Source organism: Colias eurytheme, chromosome 3, assembly GCF_061535395.1.
Source record: "Colias eurytheme isolate Ceu_HAF_F1 chromosome 3, ilColEury1 Martin Lab GWU primary, whole genome shotgun sequence".
Taxonomy (NCBI): Eukaryota; Metazoa; Arthropoda; class Insecta; order Lepidoptera; family Pieridae; genus Colias; species Colias eurytheme.
In genome coordinates this window covers 3,503,608-3,523,912 of record NC_142982.1, presented here as the reverse complement: position 1 = coordinate 3,523,912, position 20,305 = coordinate 3,503,608, and the positions used below count along the sequence as shown (strand labels likewise).

At 32.3% G+C, this 20,305-nt stretch overlaps 2 protein-coding genes across 2 annotated transcripts; one reads left to right on the top strand and one right to left on the bottom strand.

Moving 5' to 3' along the window:
- Positions 1-1,653: 1,653 nt before the first annotated feature.
- Positions 1,654-2,913, bottom strand: LOC149909453 (uncharacterized). Its single transcript, XM_090119426.1, has one exon. It carries the CDS (start codon positions 2,797-2,799, stop codon positions 1,654-1,656), a length of 1,146 nt encoding a protein of 381 aa, XP_089975552.1. The 5' UTR covers positions 2,800-2,913.
- Positions 2,914-9,484: 6,571 nt separating this feature from the next.
- LOC149909452 (protein obstructor-E-like) lies at positions 9,485-16,352 on the top strand. The gene is made up of 5 exons (XM_090119425.1): positions 9,485-9,646; positions 13,269-13,463; positions 14,740-14,943; positions 15,628-15,841; positions 16,224-16,352. The coding sequence occupies exons 1-5, from the start codon at positions 9,604-9,606 to the stop codon at positions 16,279-16,281; spliced, it is 714 nt and encodes a 237-aa protein (XP_089975551.1). The 5' UTR covers positions 9,485-9,603; the 3' UTR covers positions 16,282-16,352.
- The last annotated feature ends 3,953 nt before the right edge of the window (positions 16,353-20,305 follow it).

Below are 20,305 nucleotides of genomic sequence, written 5' to 3'. Positions count from 1 at the left end.
CACAACTTCGTCCTCTGCGGAATCCATATTGAACATAAGGGATAACACTGTTCGATTCTGCATACCAATCAAGGCGAGTTTTCACCATGTTTTCAAATATCTTTCCAAGACATGACGACAGTGAAATTGGACGATAGGAACTAGCCTGTTCAGGTGGTTTATCTTTTTTAAGTATAGGTAGAACACATTGAGTTTTCCATGAACTTGGTATTAACTTTTTATGCCAAAGATTATTAAGAATATTCAAAAATAAATTTTGTATTGATTCAGGTAGATGTTTAATCAATAAATATGGAAAACCATCTAAACCAGGACTAGTATTTCTCCTAGATTGTAAACTCATTAGGAATTCAGACCATGAAAAAGGATCCAATAAAAACCGTGATTGCGGATTTTCATTATTAATATTAAAATAATCGTCTAATTGAACCCGGTCAGTCAAATTGGTGCTATCTGATAGTCTATCCAGTAGTGGTTGCACAAATTCATCTTTATATGACTTATTACTAATTCTGATATTCTTAAATCTTTTAATCAGATTCCAGATTTGACTGATGGGAGTAGTTCTATTGAAACTGTTACAGAAACTATTCCAGCTAATTCTTTTTTGCTCCTTGATAGTCCTTTTTTTTAAAGCATCTAATTTTTTATAGTTAATGTAATTATTAATGGTTGGATCATTTCTGTACAATTTCAATGCTTCATAAGATTTAATAACAGATTGTTCACAGATGCTGTTCCACCAGGGAGCTGGTGGTCTACTCCTGAAGTTGGTCCTGGTGAATCTAGGAATCACAATTTCTTTGAGTTTATCAAGCCGATTACAGAACTCCTCATAAGATTTCATCGGGTTCTCTGCACTGACTCTCATGTCTTGGAAGACTGAATATGAGGTTTCTGCATAATGAGTCCAATCAGTTTTGTTATATAAAAATTTGTCAACATGTTTATTGATTGTGTATCTTTCAATGCACATAGTAATGTCTGTGATGGTTGGGTAATGATAACTACCCATAGGATCATCATACACAGACCACTCACAAAGTGGGGTCAATTCGGGGCTAATAAAACTGACATCTATTGCTGAAGGATTGCGTGTAGGATAATTTACAGTAGTGAAGCTACCATTATTCAAAATACATAAATCATATTCATCAATTATATCATACAAGTTTTGACCACGAGCTTTAGTAGATAGACATCCAAAAGCAATATGATGTGCATTGAAATCACCACTCACAAAAAGAGGTTTTGGTAAATCTCTTATAATATTGCGCAATCTATTCATTCTTATATGTCCGCTTGAGGGAGGGCAATACACACAAAGAATAGATAGTGTAGTATTTTCTGTATATAAACTTATTGCTATATTTTGTATATCTTCATAAAAAGAGGTATTTAAAACGTTGTATTTCAAATGTTCCTTAACTAATATTCCCACACCATTACGAGCATTTTTAGAATTTCTGTTGTAAAAATTGTAATTAGGAATATGAAATGATTGATGATCTTTCAACCATGTCTCATTTAATAAACATATATCAATATCTTTTTCATTTAAAAATTTTGTAAGAAGAGGTTTTTTGTGATTTGCACCTTGGACATTGAATTGCGCAATACGTAAAGAGGGAGTTCTATGAGTTTGTGTATCCATTATGTTGACAAATTTTTGATGAGGACATCTTTAATTAATGAAGAAGTAATTGGTTCGTTATCACTTTTATTGCCTATTTGGACCAGTGTGTGTACCAGGGCCATAAGTACATCACTGTTTCCAATGATTTGTGATTTTATATCGTGAATATTTACATTCTTTAATACAGGTTTAATATTTACAGACTTATTTACAGGTTTTTGTACAATATTTACATTTTTATTTACAGGGATGCCACGTGATGGCAGAGAAGGGAAGTCAGTACTTTCTTTTGTCTTAGCAACACTAGCATAGGTAATTTTATTTTTCTTCTCTAATATTTTATTCATTTTAATGGGACATACTTTAGAAATAGCTAAATGAGGTCCACTGCAATTCACACAGCAAATCTCATCTGGTCTATTGCATTCTTTATATGAGTGATCACCTGAACAGATTGAACACCGCTGTTTGCCATTACATATATTAGCAGAATGATTAAATTTAAAACATTTGTAACATTGTTGAAGAGGAGGAATATAATCAAAAACTCTATATGAGAATAAATCATATTGTACGTTCTCCGGTAAGGAATTTGTCAGAAATGTGATACTGACAGTTTGTGTTCCTACTAACTCATGTCCTACTTTTTTCATAAATCGCCTAACTGCAATTATTTCATATACTGAGGTTAACTTTGTAAACAATTCTTTATTTGATAGATTAGTTGGTACAAATCTGATTATACCAGTCTTTTCTATTTGTGCTGCTGGAATGTATGCTTTTATATTGTATTTTTCCAGGAAGTTGCCGTGGTTGAGAAAATTATTAGCTGTATTGTGCTGGTTGAAGATCACAACTATTTTATTCGCGCTAATACGCCTCAGTGCCGTCACACCTTTAATATTACTAAATATATGATTTAAATAGACTGGACTTTTATTTCCTATTCTTTCTTCTTTGTTTTTACTTTCCACAAATACTTTGTATTGCATGTTTATGTTACTGTCCGGATAGAGTCTTTTATAATTTGGTTTACGGAAAGGTAGAAAAGAGGAGTCACTCTCACCACCGCCGCCAGTACCCGAAACATCTCGATCTTCTGGATGTCGTGGCCTCTTCTTTGATTTGGGCGGGTTATCGCCGCCCCCCTCATTTCCATCCATTTTTTATGAATACGCTATATTAATGTTCTAATTTTTAACTTATTTACACTTATTTATGAAGAAATTGTATTTAATTTAATTTAAATTTCAAAACTATGAACCGCGCTTTTTCAAATTCCCGCCAGAATCGTCACATTCAGTAAATACCGCGAGAAATGCCGTTGTGGCCGTAAACAAGAAAACTTATAGTCTATTCTTTGATTTTATTGTTATTTTTTAATTTTCACTTACAGATAAATGTATATCTTTTGTTGCAGTTATCTGTTATAGGTAAACCAGAATCTGATGGCAATTAGGGAAATCAAAATTTTGAGTGTGCAACCCTAGGGAAAATGGACTGAACGATCTTGATACTGCGTATTTTTTATTTTGTCCTCAATATCATTAGTTATATTACACAAGTGGATAATACTGTATTTAATAATGAGATATCCACGTAATATTATGTAGGTACTTATTACATGTTTAATATACGTATATTACTTTTCTAAAGGTATTTTGAATACATAATATTATGTATTTACACATACCTATATTTGAATATATAATATCATTATGGCATGTGAAAATATGGATGTAATGATAATGCAGATCAAAACTTAGTTACTTTATTTAATGATTGTTTATATTTTTTTATAAAATAAAACAATAATAAAATAGAATCATGTTTATTTTCGTTAGTATTAACACATTATAAAATTGAAATGTACACCTGGGATTTGACAAATAGCCAAATTGGAAACTCCTGTTATAAGTTTTCATAAAATTATATTTTAATCAACAAACAATATTATATACCTATTTATAACAATTTTAATTTAAAGTCTCAAAACGGGTAAGTCCAACTTAGCAATAAAATCTTTCACGCGCATAAAAATTGAAAATTGTGATGTGTTTGACCCTTCTTCATCGAATATTTTTCTATACACATTGTAAACAACACCTCTTGCTTGCTGCTTGTGATCGCAGCGGTTTTATCGACATTTTGAAGATTTTGAAGACAAAATCCTAAAAATTAATCATCAACACAAATAATTTGAAAACCAATTTGATAGAATTGTCAAATAAAGTTGCCACATGAAAATCTTTTATTTTTTAAATATAAATATGCCATCAGATTCTGGTAGACCTATATCTCCACTCATGGATCAATTTATAACAGGAATAACCACCAGATGAAACTTGGAACTTGTTCAAGTTGCCCCCTAATAGAAATACGAGATAATTCTCCTTTCTTCGTAACTCAGTACTATTAAAACATATGTAAATTAATTTTATTATTTACTGCACAGAAATGAATTTACCTATGATCTAAAAAGTACCTTATATCAATACTAGTGGTCCGCCCCGGCTTCGCCCGTGGTACCTACATGTATAAACTATCCTATCTCTCAAGTTGGGTCGAACTGCACATGGTGTGCGAATTTTATTATAATCGGTTAACCACTCAAGTGCGGGAGCCATTTTGCAAAAATCGGGTCTTGTGCGGAACCGGTTCCCGGTGCCGCCGCAGTTGGGGTTTTTGGCGGTCCAATATTTTTTTAAAGTCGATTATCTCAGATTCCTTTATCTAGCACATTTGCAAGTATATATGTATATTCATAGATAATAAAATAGTCTATGCCTTGTCAAAACATGGTAACATTTAAATAAATAAAAACAACTTGTAAGTCAAAGCAAATGTACCCTTGTAATTTTTGTTACATTTTGTCTGCTAATAAAAAATTAAAACAGCTGTTCAGTGAGATTTTAATATTTATTGATCCTTTGTTACACTCTTCTTACGAGAAAATAAAAACATCATACCCTCCCATACATTTTTTTTACACATTCCTTGTTTATTTTTTTGTACAAAAAACTACCTACTCAATGTGTCATGAAAAGTGGGCCACTTAAATCATGTGGTTATGTTGTTATCTTGATTTATAGCTAGCCTGTTCTTTCCTTAACATGTCATATAAGTTAGAAAGAGGAAGGTTATTAGACCGTTTTATAAAGCGAACGCAAAACCCACGACTGTTGATCGACCGGGAGCCGGTCGCAACGCACAAGCCCCTGAATGTGGATCGACCGGCTCCCGGTCGTTCAGCACTTGAGTGGTTAAGTGGTTTAGAACTAGGAGTCCATTGAGGATAAACATTGTGACACGAGATTTATATAATACTATAATAAGATAAACCAAAATTGTAATCAATAATTCCTATCGTAGGTTTACTAAGAGATAATAGATTTTATAAAATATAAACCATCATGTATTATGTAAATGGAAAAAAAAAATATAAAAAATCATGTTATAGATATAATAATTATTATATTTTGTCTGATCCATTTTATGTCAGGTACCGATCTAAGTCGTTGATCTAAGTATATTGTGTGAATGTCGCCAATATTTCGATATTAAATTAACCAGCATTAGTAAGTGCTGTAAATAGATAGATTACTTAGTTCAAAAATCAACCAGATGGCTCTTTTACGTACATCAATGTTAGAATCACACATCAATCCACCAATAATGTGCGAAGATAATATTGTGTAACGAGGCGAGGAATGTTTTTTAAAGAACCAATAGTATCGCTTCATTTACCTCGCCTCGCTCAGCACAGCTCTGGTGGAAATGGCTCCGCAGATCTAGGTTTTTGCGCATACAAAACATGCGAGAGATAATATTATAATGTGCGAGAGACGTATCTTATTATATTATGTCCTAGCTATCATAGTATTGTAAATTGAACTGTGTGGGGTGAAAAAAAAAAATACTTGAAGGCTTGGATAAGTCAAGATACTTAAAATAAATTGATATTATACCTAATCATCTTTATTATTCATGCAGACAACTATAAATTATATTCCTAAGCTGACTCAACATTGCAGCTGTACCAGACTTGCTCTACGGAAATAAATTAATGCGACAACGATAGTGTCGGTACGCGGAACGATAATAATTAACATTATGCTTCCTTTGACAAAGTAACTAGCGAAAGTTTAATATTGCCAAATATAAATAGAAGCCATTATGGCAGCATTATTATCTGTGATGTATCTCAATGTAATCTGGATCATGGTCATCTAACGGGTTCGATTATGTTGAATACTAAACAAAAGTTGGTTACAGGGTACCTAGTCGTTAGATATTAGGTATATCCATGGACGTATAAAAAAAGACGGACGTCGTATTATGAACAAACAACGTGAAGCCACCATAGTAAGCTAGCGATCGTGTAAAGACAATGAACACGCACACACTCTCACCATAGTAAGCTAGTCGGCCGCCATTACGTCGTGAACTACCGACCGATTAACTGCGTCACTGTTTCACAAAAAATATTTAAAATGCCGTCTTGCGTAGTTAAATGGTGTCGCAAAGGTACAATTTTAAATAACAAAACACAATGGATCACATTCCACAGGGAAGCAAGTTATTTCATTAATGGCAAAATTTATAGAAAAAAAATACAGCCGCCATTGTCATGGACAGCTGTTGCCATAGTGTTGCCATGGCAACATGTCACACACACATAGATGTGTCGCCGCCATTACTATGCTTCACTCAATGTTTAGGCTAAGGTTTAGGCGATATACCGTCCGTCTTTTTTTATACGTCCATGGAAGGTCCATGGGTATATCTATTAATTTGGTAAGCAAAATAAAGAAAATGAGTCATTTTAAATGACCTATATGTTTCTAAATCATATCGCATTTTTCTCTACGCGCTTACTTCTTCTGTTAATGTGATAAAAGAACTCTATAAAGCCGATTTATTCTGCAAAATTGTGTGAGTTGTTTTAACTTATAGGTTCAGGAACATTGGTGATATTTTTTATAGTAAAAAATATATTTTGAAGACAAATTGATATTAATATGACGTCGCACTTGTAACTGCAGTTAATTATTAGGTATAATATTATTGCGGGAATTGCAAATTTTTGCATTGCGGCATACAGCACCCTGATTAGTCCTAATTTGCGGTGGCTCTATTATAGAGTTTAGCTAACGATGACGTTAAGGCTTAGAGCAATAAGTTAATGTTATAAGCGTTAAGTACTTAACTGCTAATTATTTAATACATTTAGCAGTTACGAAATTAATATTTGGGATTCTAATTAATAAGTTTACGCAAGTAAGTACCTTATACTAGATACAAATAAAAACCTATATAATATAACTTTTAATGGTAAAAGTGTTAAATTTAATAATCTCACAAATTTAACGCAACAAATGCTTTTCTTTACATTATTTTTTTTTTATATTTGCACACATTTAAACTAAAACATCTCGTGATAAGAAATAGCCCTAACTACATGTACGAGTATGACAATGCTAAAGCACGCTAAAGTCTCTATCAACGACGTCATGGCTCAATACTCTGACTAGGTATCGCTACTATGAGATATGGTATGTCTCTATACTCTGACTGGGTATCGCTACTATGAGATATGGTATGTCTCTATACTCTGACTGGGTATCGCTACTATGAGATATGGTATGTCTCTATACTCTGACTGGGTATCGCTACTATGAGATATGGTATGTCTCTATACTCTGTCTGGATATCGCTACTATAGCTCTATGTATCGCTACTATTGTAAGGGTGAGAGAGTGGCTAACAAACTAAATGGGGACTATAAGGGTACTATTATTTTATTCACGGTAGGGATAGGTATATACAAAAGGCATCATAGTTTTTGATTCATTTTTTTATCTTTTAAACGGGACAATAGCAAGAGCAATGTACATTGTACATTTAAGCGGCTATAGAATTATACAATATGAAAGTTATAATATAATCAAGAGTGATAATGTTATGCGATTTTTTATTTTTAGGTTCCGGTTGCAAATGTTGTGCAAAGGTCAATTTTGTAATAATTATGTTCTTTTGAACTTCTATAGATAACAATAATATATCATATGTAATGCCGTGATATAATGTGGAACCTAAACTTTAGATAACGGTAGGAAAAGTGGGTCATCTTGAATTCATGGGAAGTGACAGACACAATATACATATTATGAAACATTCAACATAACACATACTTAAGTAAAAAATAAAAATTGATGTTTTTGCCAGATGCACATAACTAATATTATTATGTAAATTATTCTTCATATTATCACTTGAAAGCTACGAATAAAAGATTCTGTGTTAATATTCATAGTTTTTAATGTGTTTCTATATAAATAAACATCTTTTAAGCATGGCCCTGGCCCAGAATTTTAAGGCGTATGAATGATAGTTTGGGGTATAAATCAATAGATAATATTTGTAAATTGTAGCGATCATATTATAAAGGTCATGTACTGTAGAAATAATATTATGTACAATAATGTATGCAAATATTATAATCACACGCAGTGCCGGCGTTGGGGGGGGGGGGGGGGGGGGCGAGAGGGGGCGATGGCCCAGGGCGACAAATTCTGGGGGGCGCCAAAGTCTGAAGTTGGAGCCTCTCCTGGTGCAAACCTTCAGAACACCTCAAGTGGGCGCCACAATATTTTCGCCCGGGGTGTCAATGGCCCTTACACCGGCACTGTATTATATCACTATCCCGTATGATTTCATATTATGATCATTTAAAAATAACATACCTATAACTGCCTAATATTAAGGTGACAAAATAAATATACCTACTCTATTATTCGTAGCAAGACAAAAATGTATGGCCAATCGAATATTGAATATCATGCAATTAATAATCGAAACTTGCTAAAGTGAATTGTGGTTTGTTCATGTTACATTTATCACAAAAAAAGGTCTTAAACAAAAACAGGTGACTATTTAATATGCACATCATATCGTTGACCGTCTGAGTTCTATGGAATGTACAGTTAAATACTTATATGTGTATGTAGTTTAAGTTTTAAGTTCAATTATTATCATTGTTTCATAGTAGCGTATAAGTCCGACCTGCATACAGAAAGTGCCGCATGCCTATTAAGAATTTACCGTTTTGTGATGTTTAGAAATGTTATATGTAATAAAGCAAAATTATTAAAATTGAATAAATAATTGGACCAAGAAAAACAATATGCCTTCGCTGTAAAGAAGATTTTCCAAAGATTTATATCGATGTACATATTATGTAGGTGCTCTTACGCTTTAATTCTCACGCACGATGTTAAGACAATAAACTGAAAGATCGAAACATATTTGCTTGCTAGCTTATGCTCACTCGAAAGCTTTAATCGCGTTTAACAAGCTGGTACAAATACTATTTTAAATGCCGTTTACATTTAAGACATTAATACCATTTCCCCAGTGATGTCTTCATTTTAACAAGAAACTCATAAAGTTGTGTAATGTTGTATGTTCCTAAAACACAAATAATCCGTAAATTTCATGTTGAGGAAAATTATCCAATTTCATGCGAACGTTTCTGTAACTCTTATTTCTAGATAAACTAGAACAATACAAAAATAATTATTAACTGGAAATAAATCAAATTCTTCTCCCTTCACTAAAGTTACCCTTCTATGGCGTTAAATCCAAGTGTTATCCATTTGTCCTCAAATTATGAAATAACTGCGTGCGATCTTAGTCTTAGCTGATGACAGCTCAATGCGTCACATATTTTACATGTTAAGAAGGCTATTCTTTCTTATTAGAATCACAATTGTTTTACAGATAGGAGACTTTTAAAATTACACCTAAGACTTCGTACCGGTTTATGCGCATACGCAGGTCGGGTGAAGAAAAGGCGCGCGCGTTGCTTGAATCTGTCAGTTGCACCAGGGTTGCCAGTGGGGTCGGACATCAATCTAGTCATAGTAATTTAAATTTTTATAAAAATCGATTATCAAAAGGTCATCATGAAAGTGTTCATCGTGTTGGCAGCGGTTGCCGCTCTTGCAAGTAAGGAAAATTTATATTAAACTTTAGTGCCTTCAGATTTAAGTAATATATTATATTATTAAATATAATAGTGAATTAATATTGGTCATAGACTAGTACAAGTGTCCAAAAAGAGACAATAAAACAAATTAATTTTGAACTGAAAAAGTTACGTACGGTAACTTTTGCCTTCTCTACTTTCCTTGACTTATTTGGAATGTCCAAAATACAAAAGATAAGAAAAGAACCCGGATCAAAAATCAGTTCACTTTGATCGTGTGAAAAAATACTAAGATTAATAATAAATTCTATTCACAACCGAGGGCGAATCCACAAGTATGCATTTTCACCACTAAACACGTAAAAATTTGTATTCAGTAGAGCCAACTTTTCCGATTAGTATTCAAAAGTTGTTTATCTGTACTAAATATATTGAAATTGTCTCTTTTTTTACACTTGTTTAGGATATTTCGAAATCTGAAGGTTATAATTAAATATATTTTATAGTCTAATAAGATTCCATTTAAAAATTGATAGTTTAGAATAGAAATAATCGATCAGTATAAAGTTTATTTTAAAAAATTTAATTCGAAAGAAGTGAAAAAAAATTTATAAGTGTTAAAAATGTATATACCTATTTATACATAATGTAATTACATAATGTAAATGTCACAAAAGCTTTTATATAAAATAAGATTAATCTTTCTTTAAAAATAAGCTCTATGTCTTTCTATATAGTTCACAGTTCACACGTCACCCTTTGCTCTTTAGCCGATTGGAAGGCTCATTAAAAGTGGGCATAATTTATCGTAATAGTGATTTCTATAATTTCATAATGTCTCTAACAACCTTTCCTTAATTTAATGCTAATTTATTATTGCATTAGTTAATAAAAAAACACATTAATTCCGAGTATACTCTTCACTGCGTTTCTAAAGGTATGACATTGACATTCACCGGTAGTGTTCACTCAATTTTTCCACTTATTACGCAAATAATGTTTTGACACACCATAATATTAAAATTTACGCAAATTCTTGATTATCTTTTGCAATACTTTACACAAGTCACGAATAGTATTTTACAGCAATTGCAAACAAATTCTTTACAGTGTTAATGCGATTAAAATTTCAATATCGGTAATTATCGTTAATTCGACGTTAATATGAAAATTTAATTAATTTTTCCTTGTCATCACATACACTTTCTTTCGTTTATTGACAAATAAGCTTTGAATTCATTTTAACAAATCCACATAATTATACCGTTTGTATAATTTCATGAAAACTCAAACTAGAGAAAGAAACTGAATTAATTACACAGAATATGTAGTATCGAAACAACAGGTTGTTCCATGAAAGGTTATGACCATTAAGCAAGATATCTTCAAGTTTAAATATTTACCCTTGGATCAAATATAGGCCGGAACATGCCATAGCTGTAATAGTTCTACTTCGAAAGATGAGGCAATAAGAATACATTATGGCTACTAATAATTCTTTCACAAGACTAAGTCTGTGTTTTTTAAAAGCTAATAGGAAAACGAGCTTTATTTTTTACATTTAGGAATAAAAAACAAACATTATAAAATTTATTATTTCGGATATAAGATCATTAGCTGTTAAATAGTAAGTAATTTTTGCAGTTACTGTTTAAAATAAAATATCCTGATTTGCTCTACATGATACGACGTGTTGTTAATAGTTTATTTGAATACATTAATTATAATTAATTATTAATTTAAACATAATAATTTAAATTAATGTTGTTTTATTGTATCAAATTAGCTTAGTGTCCTGATTTATTAAAAACTTGCGTAATTATAATAACATAATAAACGCAATGTTGTATGTATTTATTATTATTAATAATAAATAATCAAAGAAAGTACACTTTTTGGTTGAATGGTCCTTTTTCCTTTTATTTATATTCAACTGACAGCTTTACTATTTGTATACTCGTGGGTATTCATTGAATGTGAATTCAGAAAAAATATGTTCACCATTTTTACGTTACAATAAATTCTAATATGAAAAGGGTCTATCATTCAATAAACTCTACATTCTGAAAACAAGATAAACATCGGAAAATTACCTATAAATTCTAACACGAGAAGATTCCACAGCTCAACAGAATCTGTGGGTCAGCCCACGACCCCTGATGCATCCAAGCGATGCACCAAGATGTTGTAACCGTCACCTCACTTTCACTTGTTGCGTCACCCGCCCCCGCTCGTCGCGGTACGGTGCGCGGGCGTCGCATGCCATCTTGTATCCCACGTGCACGGCCGTGGATCTTCGTAAACAATAGACGGATTAGATGCTGATTGAGTCGTTCTTGTATTGTTTTGTACTTTTTTTTTAGTGTCGGAAGGTGACAATTTTATTAGTAGTTACAAAATTAATTTCTTACACTACATTGGTTCAGTATAATAACGTCAAAATACGTTTTATCGTCTTTTACACTGATCTAAAGCTTAATATGAAATTAAAAATAGAAGATAGAGACATAATTGTTAATGTTCTTCCTCATAGTAGCAGAAGTAGGTTGAGAATGTAACCCCTCCATGAGAGGCATCTAAAAGGTCATTAGGTAACACAAGACCGGCTGCCCACTCATTCCGGCAATTCATTTACATATGTAATTATTAGCAAGATACAAATCTAATGTTAAGTTATACAATGAGGACCCAATAGTGTCGTAATAGAGATGTGTTTTGTATAAATCTGATAGGATGACTAATTATACATACGCTATTTTAAATATATTGATAGAAATTAAAATATTTAAAAAATAAACGTAAAGTTTACTAGTTCACGTGCCACGGCCTTGACAATTCGCTAAAATTTGAATTGCAAAATGCTAAATATTTTTTAATTAAATCAAATGTCGCTCTTCAAAGATTTTGCAAACAAAACGTGTTATTTACACGTGACGACGTGACTGAGTTTCTTCTTTGTAAATATTTTTCTATTATATCTATTCATTCGTATTATATGCAATAGAGCCGCGTGTCTTGTCGTAATATCTCATGCAATAGGCCCGAGATTAACTGTATCTCAAACCGCACTATCAATACAGCTAAGCTATAAATGCAATACACTTCTAGCAATTTCGCAGGCAAATATTTAGACCTTTATATTGTTATTTGCGTGCGTCAAAGTCTGATATGCAACTCTGTTACAACATGCAGTGCAACACGACCCTAACACGTTGTCAATCAATTAAGTACCTATTGCTAACCGAAGCAATCGTAAGAGCAAGTATTGTAAACCAATAATGTGTCGCTGACGTTCACTGGGCTTACATAATAGTGCGTTGTTATATAATGCTGACCCGTTCTTTAAAGTAACAAATACAACTGTTCTACTTCTCGGTTTGATTGATTCGCTTTCACACTCTTTGTCACCACGATCTATTCCAAATAGAGGAGGTAGAGCAGGTACAAATTACTTCGAATACAATATTTTAATATTGTAGTTATATTCATTTAATATGAAGAAAAAACGGTATAAATTATCTTTCCATTACGTCTCTTAACAATACAAGATCTACATCCACTAAATTAATAACGAACAAACGACATAATCCAAACATAATCCCAACCTCAGCTATATTCTAATTGTTCGTTTGTTTCTTCTAGATGCCCAATTCAAATGCCCCAACAAGGACGGTCAATACGAAGATGATAGGCAGTGCGACAAATTCTACGAATGTGTAGATGGTGTCGCCACCACCAAGCTCTGCCCAGACGGTTTAGTTTTCGACCCTACTATCAGGAAGATCAACAAATGTGACCAGCCCTTCAACGTCGACTGTGGAGACAGGACTGAACTTCGTAAGTAGTATTTTAATTAGATAATTTATGAGAGTACGTAACGATAGGAATTGAACGCGAATAAAAAACATGGAAGTATAAATGTTCAACGTGTAGTATTTAGTATTTACACAGGTAGTATTTACACTGTACCACACTAGTTGTTTTAATAAAAGTTATTATTTCATAGGAAATAATAAAATATACCAATGTGAACGTAAACGCAAACAATAAATCAATGTCCATTAGTTAGTGTTTTTAATAGGTCCAGCGAAATCATTAAATTTTATATACTTACAATTTCATATATATCTTTAATGCATATATGCACAATGAATGTCCCAAGGTCGTTTTTCTGTGCCAGACATGAAAGTATCCTGTCTACCTTTGACCGCCTAGGTCACGCTACTGAATTGAACACCAATATTAAAAGGATGCCACATATTAAATTATTAGCATCCATAGCAGATTAAAATAACTTTAAATTTAATTTGATATGAAGTAAATGTTTATCTAGCACTCATCTAGATTTTATCAAATTTAATTAATTTAAAAGAATGTGCTAAATACGAAGATATTATTTCTACGCCGGAACAAGAAGTATATATATAATGTTAAAGTCTATTAACCCAAGAGAAATCTAACTTCCTGTTTTGTAGAATAAAGAGAACTGTTTCCTAGAAATCAGCCTTACGAATAATCAAGAATTTTCAAGGATTTCAACATTTTACTTATATATAATTCCCATTTCTAGTGTGATGCAATGTGTTCGTTTTATTTAATAATTCGATTTCAAAAGTAACTTTCGACAATTCACCTTGACGCTTTTATTTTTATACGTAATTCAGTTTCTTTTAACAGCAAATAACATTTCGTAGTAAAACTTGTATTTTACGGGCAATATATTTGTATATAACTCTGAAATGATGTAATTATGGCACTTATCGCTTATGGAAATATTGATAATAAAGATTGGAATCAATCAATAAAATGTAAGTTTGTAAATAAATGGGCTACTAACATAGAATTTTTGTTTAATTTAAATGTAATGTTTATATAGAAAGTCAGAGTTTCAGATATGAATGAATACTATCCGTAATTACATAACTAGATTCCGTTCTAGACTACGCAAAAATATATCTGACTCAGTGCACAAACAAATAGGACCTATTGTTAAACGTAGAATTTTAAGGAATTTCATCTATTAAACCTCTTTGATTTACCAGTCATATTGTGTTTCAGTGATGCTCAATATTAAAACCAATACCTCCAGATCTAACAAGCTGTCCCTTTACAGAACCCCCCAAGCCCAACGCACAATGCCCCCGTAGAAACGGTTTCTTCGCCCACCCCGACCCAACAGTGTGCAACGCTTTCTTCAACTGTATCGAGGGTGACGCCATCGAGGTCAAGTGCACAGCCGGACTCCACTTCGACGAGTACTCCGGTACCTGTGTCTGGCCCGACTCCATTGGAAGACAAGGATGCGCCACACAAGACAGTAAGTACAACTTTAAAAGATGATGCCTAGGTAATAAATATTACGTGTGACTTAACCAATTACAACCTAATTTACAAGTTATTTCATACTTCCACTTGTTATAAATGTGTTAGGACCAGAACACGCTAAAATTGAGTGTAAAACATGATAAAACAGCGCTAAAATTGGTAATTGACTGCTTAATTTGTAACAAGATCGCTCGAATAACTCCAGCGAGTGGACATTTACTACCACGATCGCAGTTCCTTAATCGCAAATAGTCTTTTAGCTGAATTAATATGGAGTAATTTGAAGGTCAATACGTCAAGAATTTGTTAATGATATTGATGTAGATTGGCGTGGCAACTAGCCCTCTCACTTAACCGGTCAGTGGCACAGATAACACAAAGAGCAAGTTTTAGTCGTGTGTAATGTATACAGTGAGAGGTTCGGTGATCGATATGCCCTTCCACGGACTCATGTTCCTTGCGTTCACTGCCATTTTTGGAATTCTTGCTGTTTCTGGTTATGAACTATTGTGCTCACTTTATTGACACTTAATTGTAACTTCCCAAGCATTTCCTCATAATATCCACATTTACTGACTAATTGAAAAGCATGTCAATCAGGATTATTAACGAGCTTCTATACGCTTAGACATAATATGCAGTTACTGTAAGATCTAACCACAATTTCTTTCTCCAGAGAAACTCAAGGACGGTTTCGAGTGCCCCAAAGACCAGTTAGTAGACCCTCAAGGTCAAACCGTGGCTCACCCCAAATTCCCCCACCCCAACGACTGCCAACGTTTCTACGTGTGCCTCAACGGTATCGAACCCCGTGACCTCGGCTGCCAAGTCGGAGAGGTCTACAACGAAGAGACACAAAAGTGTGACGCCCCTGAGAACGTCCGTGGATGGTAAGTTCAATAAAAAACGTTAAAACGTACCGTACTATTTAACTTTGTGACACAATTTGTCGCATTCCCAATAAAGAATGCTTGAGTTTTATTTATAGTGCATGCATTAGTTCCGTAAATAATTTGCAATGCTTGTTTTCTTTAAAGCCTCTTCCAAGAAAATCATTTAAATTGCATATAAAAAGCTGTTATTTTAAATCCCATTACGTTGAAATACGACAACATCATTGAACTCTACATTGGCGAAGAAAATATTAACCTTGCTCTACCTTCGCTTCGTGAATCACTCATTTAATTAGAACCATACTATGATTCATGTAATAGGTACATACATATATGACTATTGACTTTGTAATAGATAATAATAATATTTTCTTTGCAGCGAGGACTGGTACAAGGATGCGGAAGAAGCCGCCCCCAGCCCCAAGGGAAGGTCTTAAGCTTTGAGTGATATAATATAAGTTACACCTAAGACTTGATAAGTTAAATATACTTTAAGATAAACCACGGATGTGTGATCTTTTATTTACCTCCTCCTATAATATTATACATACTTTTTTATAAATTCAATGATTTCATAGTTAAAATAGGACACACATAATAAGTATGCTATTATCAATTCAAAAACGTAAATCAGTTTGCTCACTTTTCACACAAGTAAAACGACTATTTTCAAATCGTTGATGTTTGCCAATGCAAAAAGCTCTTATAAGGTACAAAAACGCAAACAAGAGTTTTACCTGCTAAAGTAAACATTTCCAAAACATCACGATAAACATCTTATATTATACTTTCATAATAAATCATAATAGACAACTTTATTTTAAGAAAAGTTGTTAGACACAATATATTTACTCTTAAGGCCGATCACCAGAGAGCTTAATCATTACTTTTTACGTTACCATTTTATATCAATAGACAATATGCCCATGCAGCTAACATATGCCCATATAAGTATATAATTACGTTAATATATTATTAACGAATTTCAAATATTCATAGAATGTAAAAAAGTAGCCAGTTAGACACATACTTCGTAAGGTTAATCGCATATTAACGACGTGCATTAAATAAGGCATTTCCCTTGACATTCGATCCTCTATCATTGCTTAACGTGTACTTAATTGGAATTTAGGCAACATAAATAACATTAACAGCATCTTAGCCAACTTGAATTTATTATTAAAATATATGCGAAACTTTGGATTTTTGGATATTTGTTTCTCAATATCGCCAAAACTACAGAACATATTTTTATGACTCTTGGCAGTTTTGTAGCTATATATACCGAATTAACATATAAGTTTTGAAATCTTTGCAACGTCTCCATTTATTTATAAGAATACATAGAATGCAATAATCTGATATTGTCTTTATCCAAATGTTTTAAATATGAATGCTAACGAACCAAAATTTATGGTTATTCTTGAAAGCTTGTTGCTACGCTGAGCTTTTATGGTGTGCGTATTGTTCTGCTAGTCTGACGTTAATCTTTTATTTTCTGTATACAAACTAGTATACAAGACAATATATGACGTGTTCATTCTATATCATTAAAAACTCCGTCCTTGTACATAATATTAAAGTATGTTAATAATTGTATTCAACGAGCGCACTGCTCTAAATATTATATTAATAACTTAGTGAATGTTTATTAAATAACAAATATCTGTCGATATTGTTATGAATATAGGTACAAATAATTGAAGCATATATTTTAATTTAGCACAATGAAAATATATTTTGTATTTACGATTTTAGATAAAATATTCCCCATAAAATTTAGTATAATGATTTAACATTGAACTCAATCAATACATATTAGGTACACTACTAGATAGGATTCATCTCAAGAATAGACACTTGAAAATTTTAAATTTAATTATTATAATCATCGCATTTTTCTGTATTATTTCATTGGTTTTAAATACTAGAGCTCTTCTTGTCTCGTGATCTGTTTTGTGACAGATTTCTCAGAACAATTTCAGACGTTTCTAAAAAAAATCTCCCCAATGAAACAAATTAAAACCCTTTTTTATTCGGTCACACTACAGTCTGTTACACTCACGTTTATGATTCTAAATATTGATAAAGATTTATCAAAATTCTCATCGAAAATGCACTCATTGTATTATTTACAAACAATAGATCTATTGTCCTGAACAATGACTAACTGTGAAGGGTATTATCAAATATGAATATTATTGATCAAGTTTTTTAACTGTCGATTTCGAATTTGCAATGAAAAGGTGTTAAACCTATTGCGTATTTCTTGTTTTCACAACAAACTTTATTTTATTAAAAACGTTTTGAAAATTGAAAAGCTTTGAATTCCTGTCATAAGAATATTTTTAGTAGTTTTGATTTATTACAGGACAAGCCATTCATTATCCAAACTGAATACGGAAAGTGATTTATAATAATTCCCAAGGTAGAATTTATAAGACTATAAATAAGATTTATTATAGAATGCAAAAAACGAAACTGCATACCACAACTTACGTCATCACGTCGAAATAATATAATTAAAATATTTATTTTTACAATTCCGACGCCCCAATTAAAAATAACATAGGTTTCATTATACTAGGGAGATAATAAAGTAATAAAAGATGCTAAAATTATTATAAATAGCAATATCAAGTGCGCCTTATTTGAACATAATTTAACTCTAATAAGGTGATTCATACACTATTAGTATTGCACAGATAAGATTGGAATACCTCTCGCCTATTAGCAAAATATTTGTTACGACAAAAGGCGCCGTTCATAATTGGAGATGTGAACCGTTTTGAGATTGACGTTAATAAATACCCATTGTCTCAAGTGAGAGTATGTAAGACAATTTTTGCAATCAGTTTTGCGTAGGCTTGTCTAATTATGCTATGTCAATTTTCGTCACCCAGCTGACCCAGAGTACTAGACACTAGGTATTACAACTTATAAGACCAGTTTTCGATAGTCATTCCGTTACCCAACCTATATTGTTGCTTAAATTGCTTAATTGCTGATATCAGACATTTAAATCTATAGACGTGCAGTTTGAATATTTCATCGTCTGTCAGACTAAAAGAAAGCGCATTGTCTTACAGAGACCTATAAATATAAACAAGATATTATTATTATGTATAATATTCTAAAGACTGAAATTATTCAATCACAAGTAATATAATATAATGGCACAAAATCAAATGAAGTAATACGTTAATTATTACGAATTTATTGTCATTTGTATATTTTACAGCGAAATACTTTCTATCATTAAATAATGAGCTTTTATTATTCAGTACAAGTTAGTTACACAATGATGATTACGTAATACTTTTTATATATTGACAAGATCCTTATTACTCAAAAACTGCGTAAGTAATAGCGTGACACAAAAAATATTTATGTATGGTATATACCCTGCTGCTATTCAAACACATTCCCAAATAAGGCTTTGTAGTCGCTTTTAACATACAGCAGATAAATCATACTAGTCGTAAAAGTAAAAGGCCCATCTTGTCGTGGTCGGAGAGTCCTTGAATAAAGGCAAGCTCCAGTGTTTGTTGCATTCGATCTGATATGCTGATGTAGATAAATTAATCTAAATGCATTAAATTGTTTTAAATTGCATCAGGGCCCTCTTTTTTGTGCAATCCAGAATCCTGTAAAAAAATCTTATCATCCGAACTATCAGAAAACAAAAATTTAAAAATCCTCACACAAAATATAAGAAGCATTAGCAAAAACTTCGCAGACTTTGAAATATTACTCTCGAGATTAGCTATTGATACTGAAATTCTTGTACTTACCGAAACCTGGAATATTAAAACGGAATACCCCCCAAAATTAAAGTCTTATGACACTCATTACACCAAGAATAACTTGAATCAAAATGACGGAATAGTTGCATATGTTAAGCAAGGCATAAACTGCACAGTTGAAGAAGTAAACATTTCGGATGCAACAAGCATACTTATAACTATAAAAAACGACATTGCTATTCTGGGTATATACAGGTCTCCATCCTTTAAAAACACAAACAACTTCTTAAAATCTTTACATAATTTTCTAATAGGTGCAAAAACATTTAGTAATATAGTTCTTATAGGGGATTTAAATATAAATATAAGCCAATATAGTATTGACACCAGCGCTAGCGAATACTTAAATTTATTATTTAGTCATGGTCTTTTACCCGGACATTTGTACCCGACAAGAGATAGCAACTGTCTGGACCACGTTATGATTAAATCAATATACCAGTCAAAAACAATAGTCTTGGACGCCCCGTTGACTGATCATGCACTAGTTCTTACTTGTATTGTTCTAGAAAATAAAATACAACCAAAAAATAACACCACTAATAAATTAATAAAATATGACTCAATTGTTTCCGAGTTAAAAAATGTTGATTTTAAAGACATACTTGAATCTTCTGACGCAAACTGGTCTGCCGAACAATTAGTGTCAATATTA